Source organism: Quercus lobata, chromosome 5 (genome assembly GCF_001633185.2).
Source record: "Quercus lobata isolate SW786 chromosome 5, ValleyOak3.0 Primary Assembly, whole genome shotgun sequence".
NCBI classification, from domain to species: domain Eukaryota; kingdom Viridiplantae; phylum Streptophyta; class Magnoliopsida; order Fagales; family Fagaceae; genus Quercus; species Quercus lobata.
Window position 1 is genome coordinate 20,187,627 of NC_044908.1, and position 22,430 is coordinate 20,210,056.

Sequence of the window (22,430 nt, forward strand, 5' to 3'; positions counted from 1 at the left end):
TGTTGGTATTTGAGAGAGAAAGAGAGAGTCATGGATCTGAAAAGAAAGATCTGGAAATGTTGTGTTGTGTTGGAAGAAAAACAAAGACAAATAATGGATCTGGACACCGTGGAAGTGTTGTGTTGTGCTGGTTTTATTTTAATTTTTTGGGTATGTGTTTTGTGTTTGTTTTTATGTTTAATTTCTTGTTCAAGTTTAATTTGATGTTCTTATTTTTTGGGTTTGTGATTTTTGAATTTTAATTTTGTGTTCTTGTGTTCTGGGTTTGTGTACTTAAATCTGGGTTAGTGTTCTTGTTGTTCTTGCTCAAGATACACTTCAATCTTGATAAATGTGATTTTTTATTTTTATTTCTGTTTTTTATTTTTTTTATTTAGTTAAATTTAATAAATTATTTTTTAAAATTTAAATACTGACTTGGCATTTTTTAATGACAAAATAAAATATTTTATTATTATTTTAATAATTCCGTTTGCCACGTAGGTCAGTGCCCTAACGGCACTGACGGAAAGGGCTAAAACAGAAGACGTTTTTCTAAACAGGGACTAAAAGCGGTAAAAATAAAATTTAGGGACCAAAGTAGGAATCGTGCGAAAATATAGGGACCAAAATGTGTTTTTCGCCTGATTTTTATTAGTGTGTGATTAAATTTCAAATGTCTTACACGTTCTCTAAACCACTTAGTAAACTCTTGTCGTTGGATTTGAGTTATGGTTTCTCCAGTAGAATTATGCAATATGCTTTTGTGTTCACTGTTAAAAATAAGGTGATTTATTTTCAGCTAAGCATTGCAGATAATATTCAAAACTTGATCAAACAATACACGTATATGAAATCACATACTTTAAATAAGGCTCTAGTTCAGGACTATTATACAACAAGTACCAATGAGTAGTATCAAGCAATACACGAGACAAGTTGCCATCATTCTGCCTACCACCTGTAAGTCGGGCAGTCTGTGAAAAAACTATCAATCCTTCGTTAGATTCACCAAAATCTTTATTTCTTTCTCTTCAATTATGCACAGTTTCGATCCCATCAATATAAAAAGACCAGTTGTTAATACATTCTTTAAGAATGTAAGCCTCTGCAATTAAACCTTTTGGTCGAGCTTAGTTGGAAAGGTATCTTTTCAATTTTCCAAGGTACCTACGAGGGAAAAAAATTTTGAGTATGTGATTTTATACCACATGGGAAAGATGCAATTGATAGATGCATCAAATGATTTAATTACCTTTCAATTGGGTACATCCACTGATATTGTACTGGGCGTCCTAGAATTGCTTCTCAAGGCAAGTGAACAGTAAGGTGGACCATAACATCAAAGAATGCTAGAGGAAAGAGCCTCTCAAGCTTGCATAGTACAAGAACTATACTTTCTTCTAATTTCTTCAATTCACTCTGCTTTAGGGAACTTGAGCATAAGTCTTGGAAGAAACTGCCCAACTCAAACAATACAACACTAATGTCTCTATGTGTAAACCCACGCAACCCAATTGGAAGAATTTGTTGTAGTAGCACATGACAGTCGTGACTTTTCAAATAAGATAATCTACCATTTTTTGCATTCACTGACCTTGATATGTTGGTTGCATAACCATCTGGATACTTGACTTATTTCAAAAAGTTATAGAAACCATTCCTTTCATTTGGGCTTAATGAAAAAAAATCCCGAGGCATGTCATATGATCCATCAGGACATTATTTCAAATGCAACGTGTGCCTAAAGTTCATATTTTGCAAGTCTATTTGTGCCTTATCAGTGTCCTTGTTTTTCCCTTCAATGCCCAACATAGTACAGTAAGTACTCTCACTAATGCTCTTCTTCACATGCATGACATCAATATTGTGCTTAAATTTCTTATTTTTCTAGTATGGAAGTTTGTACAAAATACTTATGTTTGACCAATTTGGCTCCCCAATGAGTTGTCTCTTCTTGTTACTTAAATGCTTTCTTAAAATTATATTTGGCATTCTATGTAGTTGCTCTTGTATCGTTCCCACCGGTAACTCTAAAGATCTTTTTCGTTTCTCTGATAAACTATTATGCAACTGACTATGTCTCCAACGATGTTCCATAAGCAAATAAGTTTGATGGTTAATGAATTCAATTTTACTTTCCAAAGCTTCTGAATATGGTTCATTGTTGCAAGTGTAACAACAACGATAACCCTTTGTCTTCCACCCAAACACGTTACCAAATCCAGGATAATCATGTATTGTCCACAACAAAATTGCACGCATCTGAAAATGTTTTTTACTATAAGCATCATAAGTTTTTACACCTTCTTCCTACAACTTTTTCAACTCGTCAACCAATGGTTTCAAATAAATATCAATCTCATTTCCCGGTTGATGGGAACCAGGAATAAGCAAGGACAACATAAAATATGACTCCTTCATAACCAACCAAGGTGATAGGTTATAAGGGATAAGTATGACAGGCCACATACTATAGTTATTGTTCATATTCCTAAAAGGGTTAAATCCATTTGTAGCCAACCCCAACCTTATATTGTGAAGTTCGAGGGCAAAATCAGGATATTGCAAATCAAACTCCTTCCACTCCTCACTATCAGTCGGATGCCTCATCATCCCATTGTCCACATGTTTGTTTATATACCATCTCATGTCCTTAGCCCTTTGGCCTGACATGTACAATCTCCTCAGTCTCGGTGTCAACGAGAAGTAACGCAATACCTTATGAGGAATCTTCTTACCTTGGGAACGTGTATCCTTGTACCTAGGTGCCTCACACCCTGGACATTTATCAAGGTTTTCATTTTCCTTTTAAAATAGTGCACAATCATTTTTGTATGCATCTATATGCTCTTATGACATGCCCAAGTCACGTAATATCTTATTTGCTTCATAAGTTGACCTTGGAACTAAGTTACCATTCGGTAAAACCTCTGTCAGCAATTCTAGCATCATATCAAATCCTTTATTACTCAAGTTAGTCATTACTTTTACATTCAACATCTCAATAACAAACTTCAAGATACTATAATCAGTGCAACCCAGATACAACTCACGCTTTGCATCTTCCTCAAGTTTGTCAAAATTACGCACTTCCTTATCTTCAGTTGTATTTCTTGGTTCCTCTCTAATTCGGTCACCTACCAAGGCATCGATACCATCCATATGATCACCATCCGACATTTCATTATCATGAATGTTCTCGTTCAATACATGAGATTCTCCATGATTATATCAATTGATGTAAGATTGCATAATCCCACGATGAAGCAAATTGATACTCATAGTATGAAGTGATTGTCGATAGTAATTCATACAGTGAATACACGGGCATAGAATATTACCACTCAAGTCCATAACCGCTCTTGCAAAATTAATAAATGTATTGACCCCTTCAATATATGGATGACTTAATCTGCCATCAATTGTCTTACCTACTATCATCCAACTTTTATCTATATTTAACTACAATTGCAAGGTGAATGCTACTTTAGTAAAATAAGGACAATTCATGCATAATGTATTTTAACATCTAAATCTATAAGCTACTTAGATAAAGTTTTATCACATTCATGAATGTACAAATCTATATTAATACTTAAACAAATATATATTGCACACTCAAACACTCCCAATATGAATTTAAACCACCTTATAACACCATGCAAGCCACCTGCTTGCTCCAACATAACAACCCACCACAAAATCAATTATAAACATCATAAGTATAGAGTGTTTACAAGTATTGAAATCAATTAAAATATTATTCATCACATTTAATTAACCAGATCTATTAACATTTGTAAGAAATTAAAAATACTCCCAATATGAATTTAAACTACTTTATAACATCATGTAAGCCACCCACTTGCTCCAACATTACAACTCACCACAAAACAAATCACAAACATCACAAGTAGAATGCTTACAAATATTGAAATCAAATAAGGTAATATTTATCACATCTAATCAACAAGATCCATTCATATTTGTAAGAAATTAAAAACACTTCCAATATGAATTTAAACCACCTTATAACACCATGCAAGCCACCTGCTTGTTCCAACATAATAACCCACCACAAAATCAATCACAAACATCACAAGTATAGAGTGTTTACAAGTATTGAAATTAATTAAAATACTGTTTATCACATCTAATCAACAAGATCCATTCACATTTGCAAGAAATTAAAAACACTCCCAATATGAATTTAAACCACCTTGTAACATCTTGTAAGCCACTTGCTTGCTCCAACGCAACAACCCATTACAAAACCAGTCACAAACATCACAAGTACATTGCTTAGAAGTATTGAAATCGAATAAAGTAATATCCATCACATTTAATTAACAAGTTTCATTCACATTTGCAAGAAACTAAAGACTCTCCCAATATAAATTTAAACCACTTTATAACACCATGCAAGCCACCTGCTTGCTCCAACACAACAACCCACCACAAAACAAATCATAAACATCTCAAGTTCAATGCTTACAAGTATTGAAATCGAATAAAGTAATATTTATCACATCTAATCAACAAGATCCATTCACACTTGTAATAAATTAAACACACTCCCAATATGAATTTAAATCACCTTATAACACCATGCAAGCTACCCACTTGCTTCAACACAACAACCCACCACAAAACTAATCATAAATATCACAAGTACAATGCTTAGAAGTATTGAAATTGAATAAAGTAGTATTCATCATATCTAATCAATAAGGTCCATTCACATTTGTAAGAAATTAAACAGACTCTCAATCACAAGTACAATGCTTAGAAGTATTGAAATTGAATAAAGTAGTATTCATCACATCTAATTAACAAGGTTCATTCACATTTGCAAGAAATTAAACAGACTCCCAATATGAATTTAAACCACCTTATAACACCATGTAAGCCATCTGCTTGTTCCAACACAACAACTCACTACAAAACCAATTACAAACATCACAAAAGTACAATGCTTACAAGTATTGAAATCGAATAAAGTAATATTCATTACATCTAATCAATAAGATCTATTCACATTTGCAAGAAATTAAACACACTCCTAATATGAATTTAAATTACTTTATAACACCATGCAAGCCATTAGATTTCAATCGTTGGAGCTGCCATTGCTAGCCTCAAAGAATGGTAGGGTGGGACTAGAGAGAAAGAATGACAAAAACATTGATATGTGGTGGGCGCTTTTTTTTTTTTTTTTTTTTTAACCCTTTTAGATTTTTCATTTGCCTAGTATTTTCACATCTAATAAAAATGAGAGAGTAAGAGTATTTTAAATGGGAGTGGAGGGAGGCCATTTCACTCTCAAGTTTCATACAAGGGATTTGGGTTATTCAATCAATAATTAGGCCCAATTTCGAAAAGATCCAAATTCCTCTTAAACTGGGACCCAAGCCTCTCCACTCCTCTTTGAAACCCAGCCTAAATTCAATTCAATTTTGAATTCTTTAGCCCAAGCCTCTTCAGAATTTCTGGTCTTGGACAAACATAAATAAAATTGTTTGTAATAGAAAAAGCTAGCACACTACAAGTACCAGCAGCAGAGGAGAATCACTGAGCCCGTAAATACATACCGACTAGGATAAAATGGCATGTGATTCTGCGTTTTGGTTTCGATTTATTTGAGGTATGTGACTGAGCGTTTGTTTTTTGAGTTTAGATTCGAATTGGGTTTTTGTTTTCTTGGTTGAAAATTTAATCATTTGGCTGAAGTTGTTAAAGTTTCGGTTGTTAATGTTCTGTTTGTTACAATTATTAAAACTGAATGTAACATAATTGATATTATACAGCTTTGGAAAAAGGATAAAAAAAAGTATCAATTGTTTGTGCCTTTCAATAACGATGATAAATGTATAGGAGAGGAGTTCTGCTAACAATGATTTCTGTATCTTGATCGAGCTTTGGCACATAGCAAAACTTAAGTTAAAAAAAAAAAAGGCATGAGTGAAAGTCATGAACTCATGATTCAAAGTTTTATTGGTGGAATTGGATTTTCAACCAGCTAGGTTACTTACCTTATGTCATATTAAGCAAAAGTCCAGAAAAAAAGAGGAAAATGGGATTTGTTAAAAGCCCATTCTGCCGAAGACAGCAAGACAATGTATATTGTGTTGAGAGATTCCAGTTCCACGTGGAGATGTGAGACGGCCATTTTGGGGGATATGACAAGAGGACTATAGTATGGTAGGCAGGCAAGTAGAAAGAGAGCTAAAATGCCGATTGTCCCAACAACTTTTTTTTTGACTGAATTGTCCCAATAACTTAAACTGTTAAGAAATGATGAATTTAATCGTATAACAATAATTCTAACACTCCTCGTGAACTTAGGACCTCCCGCTCTAATACTATTTAGGAATTTATGGATTTAATCATTTAACTATAGTTCTAATAGGAATGTATATAATTGCAGCATTTACATACTTAATTCAGACATTTTTTTTATAGTGAAGTTTTTGGAATTATTGTGCCTTCTAATACGAAGTCTCAACCACTGTTTGTAATGAAGGGATTAAAGAATTAAAGAATTCTAAACGCTTTTGAAATTCAGAGTTTCTGTGGTGGACAGGAAGTTGATAGGGGTATTCATTTCTAAGATTGTTCGGCAATGGTTGTGTTATTTGGTTGTAACTTGTAAGTAGAAAATTCCTGAGAGTCTAATACCATTGTAAAATACAAGCATAAAAGCACAATTGGTGGCTCTAGCAAAGAATGAGTCTTTATAACTAGAACGCATCTGTTTAACTCTAGAAGTATGATGGCACTTTATTATAAGCATTTTGTGGTATGTATTGTAATACCACTGTGTTGTAAACGTTTGATTCTTCTAGGTAAGGTTGGAAAAGTGGTTCTCCCGATGATCGTAGTATTAGGATAGCTAATATCATTTGTTACCAGCTAAGTAATGTGTACATTGTCTTCCACATTTATAATTTTCTCCAATGTCTTAAATGGGCTTATCTTCACAAATACTAATTTAGCAACTGCTCCTTATTTTTGTTTTATCGATTCCCCTGTACTGCAGGCAGTATATTTTGAACATATAAGAAAAAGTATCTGATGTATTATTAATTCTAATAATTTTATGAAAAGGGAAGTAGATTTTGAACTTTTTGGACCACCAATTATATTTGAAAAGGGAAAATGAATTCTACTTTCCTAGAAAGGTTAACATAGAGACCTTCTGTAAGAGTTAACTGTGTCAGTTGGCCGCTTGGGCTTGATATACAGCATCCTTAATGTTTATACATAACTTAATGGAATGCTTAAAATATCTCTCTCATTCCTCTTGCCCCGATAAAAGTATCTTGTTAGAATTAGTAGGCCATGAATCTAGAGCTGCTTGGCGTTCAGTGGCGATGGGAACCCATCAAAATAGATCCTTTCTGGTTTATTATTCTTCCAATGGATGAACTGCTGTAGTCCCATCCCATGTTGAGTTCATGTCTGAAAGCAGAATAGGTGTGTAATATGATGTAGAATTAATAAAGAAAGGACTGCTCTCTTGATTCTCTTGGAGGATAGTGTAATTTTTGTGTCTAGATTTCTAATGTCTGATCAACCAAGTAATAAATGTTTCTCAATGGAATAATAGTCTTTGCTTTTGTTTTTTATTATTAAGATTATCTTTCATGTTTTCTTTTTTATTTTTTTATTTTGCTCATGGGCAAAACTAAAGATTGGTAGTAGATTTGTTTTTGTTCTGAGCTGAGAATTTAAGTTGAGGTAAGTATTGTGTTTTTATGTTATTTTGCTGTTTACTGTTCAAGAGTTCAGAGTACTAGGGGATCAGGAAAGAGACCCAAGCACGTATTAAAAGGAAAGGAGGTAATAGCAGTTGGGAGTAGCTGACAACTTACCTCTGATGTTGGGATTATCCCATTTCCTGCTAAAATTTTGGCATAAAATGGTAACTAGCAGGAGTAATAGTGTAATACACATTCTATTATATCAGCAAAAATAAGTACATTCCTCCTTCACTGTCCTCTTATCACAGTCTTAGCTCAACAATGAATTGTTTAATATCACTGTGCCAACCTTTAGCTGAAGGATCCTGGTGAAAATAAAACTGCCTGTATATATCTCCTTTCTAAATAAGCCCATTAAATTGTGAGTTTTTTAATTACTTGTATATTTTTGAAGGATATTAGAATGACACTATGATGGTTAGGGAAAATCATATGAAATTAATTGCTGTGTATAATACTACCAATAAGCATAGTATAAGAGAAAAAAGAGATTGTTATAAATTGTTCTTCTTGTTTGTGGTTCAGGAAATATGATAATTGGTCATATAGTGACCCTATTTATTTCCATCTCTTTATAGTTAAATAAGAATTTTTCTTTCAATGTTCTTTAAGATAAGTAGCTATATTATGTTTGCAATTGTTTGTGCTCTCATCCTTTGGACTTTAAATCAAGGGCTCATGTTTAATTCATGGGTTTTGTTCCTAATTGTGTCCAAGTTGTTTCTAGATGATGTAATTTGGGCTGCATTTCATGCATATTGACATTCTTTAATACCCATTTTTATGATGTAATATGGGGTGCTGTTCAGTGTTCACTGCCATCCTTTGGTTTTGTTTCAACTCTATGTTTGTATGTTTTACACTAAACGTGACTGAATTAAAGTGATATATAAGATTTAGTTTTAAAATAATGCAAAAATGAAAGTTGTGGCTTAGTGGAGAAAGCTTTTTATTTTTAAGTTGCTGTTGTAGGTTCGAATTTTGAAATCCATCTAAAGTCTAAACTCCTTCATTTTTTAACTTTTCTTTGCCAAGAACCATAGTCAACTTGCACTTCCTGGTGTTTCTGATGGATTTGTCTAGGATTTGACTTCCCTCCCCCAACTATGGAATTATTGTTTATTTCTATTTTTACTATGCTGTTTTGTTTCTCTAGATTTATATTTTTATTTAAATAAATTTTCTTACTTGGGTCCTTATTATGTCTCTAAAAACACCAATTGCCTCTTCTTCAGCTGCTGCCCAACGCCCCTACATAGTTCTTCTTTTGTCTTTCTCATTTTTGTTTTCGTATTTTTCGCTATTGTTTTCTTCAAAATATGTTGATCTGTATTAGGTTCTTTATTATTAATATTATTATTGTTTTTCCTTTCAACAACTGTGATTTTGATTTGAACCTAGCTAAATTTGTTTTTTAATTTTTCAGTTTGTTAGAAATGCCCCATGGTGTGAGGTTTGGGGACTATGCTTTCTCAAGTGATTCATAAGCAGTTCGTATCAGATCAAATGGGAAGATGAAAAATGCTAGAATACCCATAATTAGACCCTCCTGTTTCTCATCATCACAGAAACACAACCTCCCGGTCCCACCAAACCAAACTTTCCTGCCAACACAAGACTCTTTCTCTCATCCAACTGTTACCTCTTTATCCTCTGCTCTACAGCAATACATCAACTCAGATAACCCTTCCTATGGCCAAAAGATACATTCCCATATTCTCAAAACTGGGTTCAGACCCAACACCAATATCTCCATCAAACTCCTCATATTGCATTTGAAATGTGGCTATATTAAATATGCACGCAAAGTGTTTGATGAATTACCTCAGACAACTCTTTCTGCTTATAATTATATGATTGGTGGGTATCTTAAACATGGGTTAGTCGAAGAATCACTTAGTTTCGTTCGTAGGTTGGTTTATTCTGGTGAAAAGCCTGATGGGTTTACATTTTCTATGATTTTAAAGGCATCTACTTGTGCTTGTGAAGTGCCTTTGCTGTGTAGTTTGGGAAGGCTGGTGCATGCACAGATACTGAAATTTGAGGTTGAACCTGATGATGTTCTTTATACAGCACTTGTTGACTCGTATGTTAAGCATGGGAAGGTTGGTTATGCGAGGACTGTGTTTGATATGATGTTGGAAAAGAATGTGATATGTTCAACATCTATGATTTCTGGTTACATGAATCAAGGCTCTGTGAAAGACGCTGAAGATATATTCAGGAAGACAATGGAAAAAGATCTAGTTGTATATAATGCAATGATTGAAGGTTACAGTAAATCAATTGAATATGCTAGGAGATCAGTTGAGGTTTATGTTGACATGCAACGGTTGAACTTTCGGCCTAATATATCTACATTTGCTAGTGTTATTGGGGCCTGCTCTGTGTTGGCAGCATTTGAAATTGGTCAACAAGTCCAAAGTCAACTTATGAAGACTGAACTTTTTACTGACATTAAATTGGGAAGTGCTCTAGTAGACATGTACTCTAAATGTGGACGAATTGATGATGCACGGAGAGTTTTTGACCACATGCCTGATAAGAATGTGTTTTCATGGACTTCCATGATTGATGGATATGGGAAGAATGGATTTCCAGATGAAGCACTTGAGCTTTTTAGCAAGATGCAAAACAACAGCCACCTTGAACCCAATAATGTTACATTCCTAAGTGCTCTATCAGCATGTGGACATGCTGGGCTAGTTGATAAAGGGAAGAAAATTTTTGAGAGCATGGAGAGAGATTACTTGATGAAACCAAAGATGGAGCATTATGCTTGCATGGTTGATCTCTTAGGACGAGCAGGAAGTTTAAAGCAAGCGTGGGATTTTGTAAGAGGGATGCATGAAAAGCCTAATTCTGATGTTTGGGCGGCTCTGCTTAGTTCATCTAGGCTGCATGGTGATGTTGAGATGGCAAGCATAGCTGCAAATGAACTTTTTAAGTTGAATGCTGATGGTCGGCCTGGGGCATATGTTGCACTATCCAATACTTTGGCAGCTGCTGGGAAATGGGACAATGTAAGTGAGCTTAGGGATGTAATGAAGGTAAAAGGAATATCCAAAGATACTGGATACAGTTGGGTTGGAACCGACATTGCTTTGTAAGTTTTTATATTTGAGTAAAAGGTATAAACTGAAACTGACATTTTTAATTAGGGAGACAGTCTCTTTTAATTAGTTTGTGCAATATTTCAAACGTGGATGCTAAGTATCCAAGGATTCTAATGGTAAAAAGTATTTTGACAGAGCCTTGCTTGGTGTCTTTCTGTGTTAAATTTCTTAGCATCCTTTTCATTCAGATCAACTTAATTGGAAAATCTTTCAATGTAATCTTTTAAGAAGCGATCTCTCTCTCTCTCTCTCTCTCCCCCCCTCCCCGCCCCCCCCCTCTTTTTCTTCCCCCATATTTAGCTGTGTTGTCTTTGCCTTAGCTTTTGTGCATGCTTGGAAATTTGCCGTAAACTTGTATAATTTGGATAGGGTAGTAAAAAAGCAATTTTTTTGTAGTGGCTTTTTGCTTTGATTATTGTCATTTCTTTGTAAATTAATTATTTGTAGTGACTTTTGTTTGTTAATGCTATGTTTTGTTTTTAGAGCTATTAATTTTTGTTCTCTTAATTTTCTTTATGCACCTTTTCCTGGTAGTTCTTAAACCATTTGTCTTGGTAAAATGAGGTTTCTCACCTCAGTTTATTGTAATAACCTTTATTAAAAAAAAAAAAAAAAAAAAAACAGCTTCATGAGTCTTTTCCTTTACAGTTATGCAAGATGTTTCCCATAATAGAGGGAAAAGTTTGCTAATTAATATATATTTTTGATAAGTGCTAAGTAATATATTTTAAAAATTAACGAGTTAAATGGACACAATTTTGAAAATATTTGGAGGGTATAGCCTTTTTATTGTTAAAATTTTGTTATTAAAACACGAATTAACTTAAGATTTAGAAATAAAAATCCATAAGATTGCTCACTTTACCAATTATCCACCCCCCTCCCTCACCCTCTCAAGTCTCACCCTCAGTTGCAACCCATTCCTACTTTCAGCACTGGTTGCACCCTCTGCCTGCCACCCATTGTGTCCCTTTACTCCACTTTCAACTTCTTGATCTGCTTCTTCGCGTACAGCAATGCCACTGCACTGAACTGCTTCCTTCAATCCTCTCTCTCTCTCTCTCTCTCTCTCTAACTTTGTGAAGACAGTTTGAAGGTGAGATTTGCTAACTTTGCCAAAGGTTTTTATTTTTAAAATTTTTTATGGATTTAATCTTCTAATCCATTATGGTTTGGTTATTTTGATGATGATCTCAGCCACTTCTTGTCCAAACGTTCTTGTAAGTGTGTTAGTCTACAACTCTCGAATCCAGGTAAGGTAATAGATTTTCATAGTACTCTTTGTGTGCTCCGATATTTTGATTGTTTCTTCTTTTTTTTTTTTTTTAAATTGTTTTTTATTTATGTATTTTTAAATTTGGAGGTTTTGATTCTTGCGAATATTTATGGATGGACTAGTTTGGATTATATTAATCTTTATGTTGTGAATTTGACTGTAATTGTTGGCATTTATGTCTGGGTAACACCAACCTACTGTGAATTTGTTTTGACATATTGTACACAAGGTGTTTGATGAAGTGATTTAGAGGGTCTAGGTTGTGAATTTGACTGTAATTGTAGGCTTTTATGTCTGGGTAACACCAACCTACTGTGAATTTGTTTTGACGTATTGTACACAAGGTGTTTGATGAAGTGATTTAGAGGGTCTAGGTTGTGACTTGCATGGCCTTGCCCTTTATATTTTTGTGAGACGTGAAGCATTTGAAGAGCTTTTGTCATATCCTTTGAAGATGAATATCTGCTTTGGGTTCTTGGGTTAGACTGCAAGCACAAATTCCAATCTTGTTGTAAAGCCTTTAACTGCTGATGCAGTTTGTTTTGTTTTTCTTTCTCTTCCACATGACAGCCCCTATGTTATGGTCCGTTATATGACAGCCCATTTCTTGAACCTCATATGTCAAGTATGTTCTTAATTACAAAGGCTGGACCTAGCTAAGATAATAGTTAATTATTACTGCCTTTTCTTAATTCACATTTATAGTGTGAATTAAGATTGGCTTCGTTTAGTAATGATGTGCGAGAATTAATTTAAGTGGTCTAAGTTTTGATGAGAAGCAGAAATGACATTCTCCCCTCCTCTTTCCAAGTTGACATTCTGATGTAGGACAACCTAGGCTTCCCACCTAGATTAGTCCCACCGTAGACCTTAGGCTTCCCACCTAAGGTGCTTGGATTCACCATCAAACAAACACAATGCAATCTCTGCAAATAATCTCAATAATAATAATCATAGTTTGTCAATAGAAAGGAAATCATCCGGAGCTTTATATGCAGCTTTCAGGAATCACAAAGATAAGGATAAACTCTCCTAAACAAATCCTAAAAAATTTCAAATACTAATTTGATAATCCTAAATAATTTCAAATACTAATCCGATAATCCTAAACAAAGGGTAATGATGAACAACTAATCCTAACCAACTCAGATACCAATCCAAACTAAACAAATAACTACGTTACAATCTGAAATTATCCACTGAAAATCTAAAGTGAAATATTGAAATAAGATTTGGTTAAGCTCCTGCATTACATTCTTTGCCACAATGGCTACTTGTTGCTGTTGAGATGGTGAAATTGTTTCTAATTTTTTTCAATTCTTTCTCTTTTCTCTAAGTACCTACAGTCACTAAGTCAATCTATTATTATAAGGACTAAAAAAGTTATAAAACTGATATATATTTTTGTAGTTTTCAAAAAAAGAAAAGAAATCATCTCTTAAAACTATGAAGTGGGTGGCTGTGTTGCAGTGATATATAGGCGGTGTGGACCTGCACAGCATAAATGTAGTATAGAGTAAGCCTGTATGGAACAAGGGATTCAAGCATTACTTTGTTTATCTTAAAAGAAAAACAAAGCTAAGATGCAATCAGTTTGTTAGAATTTTTAAATGATTCGTTATTGGCTTGTTCTTTCCCCTGCATCTGGTCTCATAGATTCTTTACAAATTTGCAAGAAATATAGTGGCAAAAAATAGCTACTAATTGGTCACATTCTAATTCATACACTTCTTCTGCTATCTGTTTTGGAAGTTCAATGTCTTGATGCAGACTGCAAACATGAGGGCAAAAAAGGCAGCAAATGTGACTAAAATTGCAGCAGTTGGCCCCATGAAGTTCAGGTTGTACCCAAAATGATTTTCCACATACCATTTGATGGTTGGATCTGGCACAATTCCTGGCACTTTGATCGTTGCATTAATGTCACCATACTGTGTCACAATTAGTCCATAAACTGTCCATGCCACTGGGCAGATATAGTAATACCATGTCCACCACTTGGGGATTCTCTGAAAGTTCAAATTGTAATTGTATGTGAGGAGAAGTGCTGATTTTAAAGGTTATACAAAGCAGTGGAAATGAAATTACCGGTTTGGGGATGAAAAAGCCAGAGAAGAGAGTGAAGAGTGCGTAGAATGCTGATGCAAAGATAGCAGCTGTTTGATGATTTGGTGTGATTGAAACCGTCATCATTCCATAGTATGTAAAGTAGAGGAAGGAGAAGAAGGTGATGAAGAAGAACCAGAAGAACTTTGCTACTGTCCATTGAAAACTCACCATCGCATATACTATAAGAGAATAATATGTAGTCTGAACAAATATGTATGGTATTTCAACAATCACCTGCATAACAATCTTAGAGTTTAATAGACTTGGACAAGTTCATAATATTTAATTTGTAACACTTCAATTGATCTTTATTTCTTAGTGAAGTCACTTTTTTCTCACCTGTGCTATGGCATATGGTAAAGCCGAGTACATTCCGGCAGCTCTTTCTCGATAAAACACTGTTCTTTCAACAGCTACAACTGGCTGCACGGTTGAACAGTTGTTAATTCCAACAAATAGGACAGCAACATACATGGCTCCAATGATCATGGTGAGATCAGTTGTGTTCTCCCTAAACAAAAAACACAAGAAATAAGATAGTGAGCTAGAATATGATACTACTGGGCTTTATTCCGCAGAATCTCCACTGAATCCGAGTGGGCGTATAAGCTAACCTTTTGGTGCCAGCCTGCCAGAAAATTGTCCCAAGAAAAAGGGCAGCTACTAATGTGAAGAAGTATCGAACAAGGTTATAATGAGGACTTCTCCAATAAGTCCACCAGTGCTTCCAAAGGCAGGATTTGAATTGGCCCCATGTGGACTGAGAGTACTGCGTAGGAAAATGGAGATCTGATGACCCCTCCAATGGAGTACTTAATTCTTTTACTATAGCCTTTGTTTGTCTGTTCATGCCATATAATGTTAGATCCAAAACCCACAAAACTTACCAAATCCAGAAATTGTTACTGTTTTTGTGACATGTAAAATACTTACTGAGACAAGGATGATGATTTGTGATGCTCAGCAAAATCAATTCCAAGTCGGACTTCGGATGCAACTGAGCTCACTTCTAGCATCCATGTTGCTGGGTTTTGTTTATCTCTAATTTTAGTGACTCCAGGAATTGCCTGCAATTACAAATCAATGGTGAAATTAGAATGTATTTTAATTTGTGTTTCTATTAAGAAGAAGAAGTTTATAAAATACCTCAAAGTATTCAACAACTTTGCAAGAATTCTGACCCAACTGTCCAAAGTAGATGACTTGTCCTCCTCTCTTCATCAATAGCAGCTCATCAAAGGATTCAAAGATATCAATGCTAGGCTGATGAATTGTGCAGACTACTGTTCTTCCGGTGTCCACTGTATTCCTTACTGTCCTCATAACAATGGCTGCTGCCCTTGCATCAAGCCCTGAAGTTGGTTCATCCATAAATATGATTGAAGGATTAGCAACAAGCTCCACTGCTATTGTCAACCTCTTCCTTTGTTCTGTGGATAAACCAGTGATTTCCGGAAGCCCTACAATAGTATTTTTAAGACCATCGAGTTCTACTAGTTCTATCACTTCATCCACAAAAGCCTGGAAAGAACCCGCAAATGAAAATTTTTAGCTACAGTAGTTAAATTCAAACTATACATTTGACATGCTATTGACATAATCTTGATTCTTACCATTTTTTCTTTATCGTTGACTTCTTTAGGGAGTCGGAGGAAAGCTGAGTAGATCAAGGACTCTTTCACTGTGACTTGAGGGGAGTGAATGTCTGTCTGCTCACAGTAACCAGAAATTCTTGCAAATGTTTCCTGCTTCTTGGGAAACCCAGAAATTCTTATATCGCCTTCAATGTAGCCCCCTGTTTTTCGCCCTGCAAGAACATCCATCAATGTTGTCTTTCCAGCCCCACTGACTCCCATCAAAGCAGTCAGGACTCCAGGTCTAAATGCTCCAGTCACTTCCTGAAGCAACTGTAGCCTGTCCCCTTTCACACCTTGATCCTTCATTTCCTGTACATTAAGAGTCATTCAGGTAGTTGAATTAGATACTGGAAGTGATGTAGTTGAATTAGATACTGGAAGCGATGTCCTAATACATACTAGAATTAAAATAATACCTTATAGAGAATTTACAAGTTAAACTTGAGAATACTAATGAGATATAGAACAAGAAGAATATATTCTTACTGAGGGCATGTCCACATAGTAGTTTACACTGTCAAAGGACATGGTTAGAGGTGTAAAAGGAAGAATCATTCCTCTCTTTGAAGCAACCTCATCTGCAGCCATACTGCTAGGTTCCTTGGTATTGGACTCACCACTTGTTCCAAGGCATTGCAATTCTCCTGAAGATTTTAATTATATGTCAGAAACTCATGGCGTTGATTGAAATTGGGGGCAAGGTTAAAGTTCTTACTCATCTGGTTTTCATTGATGGACCTATTAGATTGCAGTTTTGGTTTTCCCTTAGTTTCTCCCATGCTGGATTGCTCACTTCCTAGTTCTTCAGAAATAATTGGTTGTGGCTTTCCGAGAGCTATCACAAAGAAACATGAAATTTGAACATGTTAAGTTAAACTATGAGCAAAGAGGCATACATATTCTACCTTGAATGAAATTAAGAGGGTAAAGCTAGTCTTAAAAAGGTTCTTAAACTTACGATTCAGGTACATGAGTGAGAAGGTAAATAAGACGTTGAAAAGGATGGTGAAAGCCAAGAGAGCTGTTACCCCAATCCAATACCAGTAATTGTGGTGGGGAACATCAAAGTTGTTCAACACTGCCACACCCAACTTTGTAATATTGTTTGAATCCTGCAATGAAATGGCAACAATTTAATCAGCAAGTTTTCTTTCAGTTTTGTTATTTAAAAGCGATGTGCTGAAGTTGTATTTTGTCTTCTGAATCTTGAAATAAAATCCATATGGTCATATACTATTTTTCCTTTGTTATTTTCACAATTGCACTTTTAGTGCCCTTTTACCATGCAACATATTTAACAAGGAATATTTTGTGATAATTGTTTGAATGACATACCAGTTTGTCCATCCACCTAGGAGAAAGCATCTCATTGACAGTTAAGGCATTGAAACCATATGATAGAGGTGAAACCCAGTGGCCCCATGACCACCATACAGGAATACGCCCTGTTGCAATCATTGCAGCATTATGTTAGTTCATTAAACCAGCATGTACACTTGTTTCAACTAAGCTAGTAGATTTGCTTTTCCACTCAACAATTTGTATTTTAAACCAGACTGTAAAAATGCAACCTTTAGTAAAGCATAATTACATTAAAAAAATGAATGCTCCAATCTATGTCAAAAGGCTCAACCTACAGTTTATCATCATGAAATAGCTGAGAAAATACAAACCTTTTGGAAGGATGAAACCTCCAAGCAGGAACAAGAGTAGCAGAGAAAGTGCTCCCCCTGTATGAGCAATGATCATAGTCCTACACAACCCAGCCATGAGCCTAAATAGCCCAGCAGCCATTTGTTGGATCAGAAAAACTACCAGTAGTTGCTTGAAGAACCTGGAGAAAAAGAAAAGGTACATATCAAACAATTTTCCCACTGACATATTTGTCCTTTATGCTAAAGTATTATAAGCACATATCATGATATTCTGGTGTAGTTCAGCTTACCTGCTAGCTTCTGGTGCGTATCCAATTGTATAATATGTCACGACTGTCCAAGCTATAGACTCTAAAACTGACATGGGAACATGAATCAAGAAATTTGGGATGGTGAAAGCCCATGCAGGGTAAAATAAGAGATCCCTTTGCTTGTAAAACACTGGAAGCCTCATAATAGCTAAAGAGAGCTCAGCAAAACCATTGAACATGTTGACAATCATGGCAAATATAATTGCAGCAACATATAGGGACCCATCATCATATGTGTTATCCAGTGTAGTCCTCAAGAACACAGTTGATGCAATGACTGCGACAACTATAATTTGAACAGTCTTGAAGACATAAACAGGTGCAGTCCTCTTGATCAAGAGCCACTCCCTATCAATAGAGGCTTTAAGGAGCTGCATTTTTGGGATCGAGTATTTTGAGAAAGCAAGAGCTGCTCCATGGCTTTCTAACTTGTCATACGAGATCAAGAGCGTATTCTGAAGCTGAGCACCAACATGGAAAGCCTTAAACTGGCTAGCAAATTCAGTAACAGATATGTAATGGTATGGCCTGTTCCTATCTGCCCAGTATTGCTCTTGATCCTTCTTTGATGTAACCTGCAACAAAAATGCACAGCATATTAAAGCATTAGATTGAAAGGATTTTAGCTTTTTGACACAAATATGTGGCATATTCATTATATATTAGCAATTATCGTAGGGACACTGATTTCAAGTCGATGCCAAGAGAACCATTTAGCTTAGACAATTATATACTTTACCTTCCTAATTACTCTATAGCTACTGACATGGTGCAGCAATGTAGCCAAGTTGCAAACAGTAAATGATTATGGTAGGTTTTGGTTGAAATGATTCAAAATAAGCCTATTGACCAACCAGTGACTCCACTTCATAGTAGAGAGATATTTGGTTATAATTATCACTTCTAGTTAAATGTTTAAGGCAGCCAAGTGAATTTTTCATGTTGCCATATATTGCATCTTTGTAGTTACCTCTTGCAAAAAATCAGCAGTGCCCTTTCTTTCAGGGCACTCGAACCCACAGCTCTCAAAGAATTCCAGTACATGCTCTCTCGGTCCCTGATAGATGATCTGACCCTCTGATAGGAGAATAACGTCGTCAAAAAGATCGAATGTCTCAGGATCAGGTTGCAGGAGGGACATCAAGATGGTGGTCTCAGTAAGGTGTGCAATCTGCTGCATGCATTTCACAATTTGAAATGTAGTGGAGCTGTCTAGGCCAGTTGATATCTCATCCATGAAAAGTGTTCTTGTTGGTCCAACAACTATCTCCCCTGGGCATTAACCAACATCAAGGCAATTAAGAACTCCAATTTCAATTTTTGGACTCATTAACCTTTTAATCATGAAAGTAACAGGTTTCACAACAGCATATATATTATTTTGAAGATCTTGCTTTTGTTTAACAACAATATATGCTGTTCAGTGCTAAATAAATAAAATATCATATAGAATTTGTTATGGGTTTTGTAAATCACATGATTTAGAATCAACTTTGATTATGCATGGTTCAATTTTGTTCAGATCAACATTTTCTTGAAATATTAAAAAAAATGAAAGTGGAAAATAACTTCATGTATAATGTTAGATTAAGAAAATTAACCTGTTGTTACTCGCTTCCTTTGTCCACCAGAAATTCCCCTTTTCATCTCATCTCCAACTAGTGTGTCCTTACATATTTCAAGCCCCAAGAGCTGTTCCATACAACAATTTACATTGCTTTAGTTAAGATATGCAACAACTCAAAAGATGATCAACTATAAATACCCATAGACGTGCTCATTTAAGAAGGTAGTTGACAGTGTCAAAGTGAATACAAATGCATATATAATTATTTAGAATTTTCAAAGTTCACTGTTTTGGTGAAACCAAAACTTGACAATTATAATAGAAGGAAGTCTACAATCTCAAATCTTAACCCTCATACTTACCTTGAGAGTGTAATCAGTAATTAGACTGCTTTCAGCTCCCCCCATTGCAACTGCCTGGACACCAACAAAAAAAATAAACCCAGAAAATAAAGAAAATTATACATTTAACATTTTGGTTAATTGGTTTTGAACAATTTTCTACTACCTTCACGAAAAGATCAACTTCGGCTTCAGGGAAAATTCCCTTATGCTTCTGCCTCCATGAAAGCTCAGTTAGTAGATCTAAATTAGTATAACAAGGATTAGTTTTGAAATATAATTTTTTTTTATAAAAGGTAATTAAAATATAAGTCAATTTGATTACTGTATCTGTTCCCAACTCCTTGGAACCTTGCTGAATAATCTAAGGTTTCTTTAACTGTAAGATCACCCAAGTGAACATCATTTTGGCTAATGTAGGCAGATGTCTTCCCTGGCACAAACTCATCAAGCCTATGACCATTGTAAGTGACTTGTCCTTGCACCTAATCCACAAAAATACGATCAAATTGATTGATCACTTTTTTACATTCATCACTATTGTTACTAGCTAGGTTTAATTGATTGATCAAAACAGTAGCATAAATTTAAGGGCTTGACCAACTGGATAATAAAATTGAAGTGATCTAAAACAAATTAAGGTTCTGATAACTTACTTTCAAGTTTGAGTCTAACTTTCCTGCTAGTGCCAACAAAAGGGTAGTCTTTCCAGATGAAGGAGGGCCTAACAAGAGGGTCATCCTGCAACAAAAAAATAAATCAAGAAATTTTAGAAAAAAATTTAATGCTTTAAAACAGCCTGAAAATGTTCATTGGAATTGTGTCAGAAGCTTGATACATCATACATATATATATTTTTTCACAACTATATACACCATGCCACTATAAAGAATCAATCTTGAAACCATTCTTGATGTAGCTTTTGTTAGATGATATTACGTACCTTGATGGTTTTATGATCCCATACACATCTTTAAGTATTGTGAGCTTTCTTTTCTCAGCCAATCTGATTCCACACAAACCAAGAGCCGATTCTGCAATGTTTCTTGCCGTGTTCAAGAGAGTTGGAAGAGCCCTGGTGCCGATATAGCAATCGGCTTCTATATGTAGATGGTCGAATCTAACTTCTACTGTTGGTAGTCGGATCCCAACTCTGCATCAGAAGATTTGATAATGAATTCATGGACAACAAATTTCACAATCAGCAAGAACAAAACAGCAACAAGAACATGCAGATACAAGGAAAAAAAAAGCAAAAATATTGTTGACTCAAACTTACTCATCAATACGAGCTCTTAGTTTCTTTAAGAATTTCTCATTATCTTCCTCGGGAACCTTGAAGTTCCTATGAATGAACTCTTCTCTGTCATTGGCATCAAGATTTCGAACATCCACCACTTTGTTCACTATCTTGGCCTCATCGTTCTGATCACCCTCCACAGCATATTGCAATATACTAGTTCTCAAGCGATCGTAGGTGGGAAGGTTTTGTATGATGGTAGCCCATGCTAAAGCCGCCTCCTCATCTTCTCTTCTTGATGATCTTGAAGGACTTGCAAAAGGGTTCTGCACATCCGCGTTCACTATCTCGCTCATTTTGTTCTATATCTCTTCAATGCCCTCACTAGTGAGAGAGAGAGAGAGAGAGAGGAAATTCTACTTTTGATGTGAATATTGTGCCATGCAAACGAATATATATATATATATATATATATGTGTGTGTGTGTGTGTGTGTGTATTGAAGTGGAAGTGAGACTCATTTGAAGTAGGAGTTCCGAGAGCATTATGAGCGTGTAAGAGTGAGGCCGCGGGACATGCAAAGATAGTGATATGCACAAAAACATATATTATTACGTATATTATAAATTTATTATTATATACTATATAATAAAAGTTAGGTTTAAAAGTCATGGTTACGCCAAGTGACTTCACCAAATTATAGAAATCATATACTATATAATAAAAGTTGGGCTTAGACGTTGTGGTTGCGCCAAATGCCTTCACCAAATTGCAGAAATTTTATTAAAATTTTAAATTTTTAAAGAACTAAAAAAGAATAGTATACTACCAGGACTCTAATTCATTCTTATCATTAAATAAAATTAGATTAACATTATTTTTTTATTTGTTAGGATATATTTCTTAAATTAAGGGATAATATTTAACATACAAAAATTAAATTTAGATATTATTTTTTTATTTGTTAGGATATATTTCTTAAATTAGGGGATAATATTTAACATACAAAAATTTAATTTAGATAATATTTATCATCCAAATTTTCAAAATTTTAATATTATTAAATTAATATTATTTTATCATAATATCAAGATACAAAACTTGATTATTAAGGGATAAGCATAATCCAAATTCTTTAAGAGATGATTAATATAAATCTACTCCAAGAAACAGTATATATCTCTAATAATTTGATAATCTCTATCTATTCCAAAAAGCAATATATATCTCCATTAATTTGATAATTTCTACATTGATGACATAAAAAATATATATATATATATATATATCAAAATTCCTTAGAATGAATAGATTAATTTTAAAAATTTTCTTATTTGATTTTTATGTTACATCAAATTATTAATATGTTCTACACGTGTATTCTTGAATTATCAACTTTAATTTTAATTTATAATATTATCAAGATTATATTAA

At 34.6% G+C, this 22,430-nt stretch overlaps 2 protein-coding genes across 4 annotated transcripts; one reads left to right on the top strand and one right to left on the bottom strand.

Moving 5' to 3' along the window:
• Positions 1–5,276: 5,276 nt before the first annotated feature.
• LOC115988652 (pentatricopeptide repeat-containing protein At1g28690, mitochondrial) lies at positions 5,277–12,945 on the top strand. Of its 3 annotated transcripts, XM_031112241.1 has the most exons (4): positions 5,277–5,626; positions 9,172–10,851; positions 11,795–11,957; positions 12,059–12,945. In XM_031112241.1, exons 2-3 carry the CDS (start codon positions 9,260–9,262, stop codon positions 11,934–11,936), a joined length of 1,734 nt encoding a protein of 577 aa, XP_030968101.1. In that variant the 5' UTR covers positions 5,277–5,626; positions 9,172–9,259; the 3' UTR covers positions 11,937–11,957; positions 12,059–12,945. The 3 variants fall into 3 exon arrangements, with proteins under 3 accessions (XP_030968101.1, XP_030968099.1, XP_030968102.1); XM_031112239.1 differs by having other exon boundaries at positions 11,795–12,945; XM_031112242.1 differs by lacking the exons at positions 11,795–11,957; positions 12,059–12,945 and having other exon boundaries at positions 5,279–5,626; positions 9,172–11,001.
• A 567-nt stretch (positions 12,946–13,512) lies between these two features.
• On the bottom strand, positions 13,513–21,435 carry LOC115988650 (ABC transporter G family member 29-like). The gene is made up of 21 exons (XM_031112236.1): positions 21,037–21,435; positions 20,701–20,910; positions 20,414–20,498; positions 20,083–20,242; positions 19,924–20,000; positions 19,779–19,832; positions 19,451–19,541; positions 18,820–19,121; positions 17,829–18,424; positions 17,557–17,717; positions 17,219–17,328; positions 16,842–16,995; positions 16,599–16,718; positions 16,370–16,527; positions 15,860–16,192; positions 15,393–15,767; positions 15,180–15,313; positions 14,861–15,088; positions 14,586–14,757; positions 14,226–14,480; positions 13,513–14,146 (listed from the first exon to the last, which is right to left on the bottom strand). Exons 1-21 carry the CDS (start codon positions 21,351–21,353, stop codon positions 13,874–13,876), a joined length of 4,365 nt encoding a protein of 1,454 aa, XP_030968096.1. The 5' UTR covers positions 21,354–21,435; the 3' UTR covers positions 13,513–13,873.
• Positions 21,436–22,430: the final 995 nt, after the last annotated feature.

Excerpts from the sequence above, each read along its gene's own strand:
- LOC115988650 (XM_031112236.1), bottom strand. The coding sequence starts at position 21,353 with ATGAGCGAGATAGTGAACGCGGATGTGCAGAACCCTTTTGCAAGTCCT. Across the intron at positions 17,718-17,828 it reads TACGCACCAGAAGCTAGCAG|GTTCTTCAAGCAACTACTGG; the intron begins GTAAGCTGAACT and ends CTTTTTCTCCAG. Across the intron at positions 15,314-15,392 it reads AAGTTGTTGAATACTTTGAG|GCAATTCCTGGAGTCACTAA; the intron begins GTATTTTATAAA and ends TTGTAATTGCAG.
- LOC115988652 (XM_031112239.1), top strand. The coding sequence starts at position 9,260 with ATGAAAAATGCTAGAATACCCATAATTAGACCCTCCTGTTTCTCATCA. Across the intron at positions 10,852-11,794 it reads GTTGGAACCGACATTGCTTT|CACTGGTTGCACCCTCTGCC; the intron begins GTAAGTTTTTAT and ends TCCTACTTTCAG.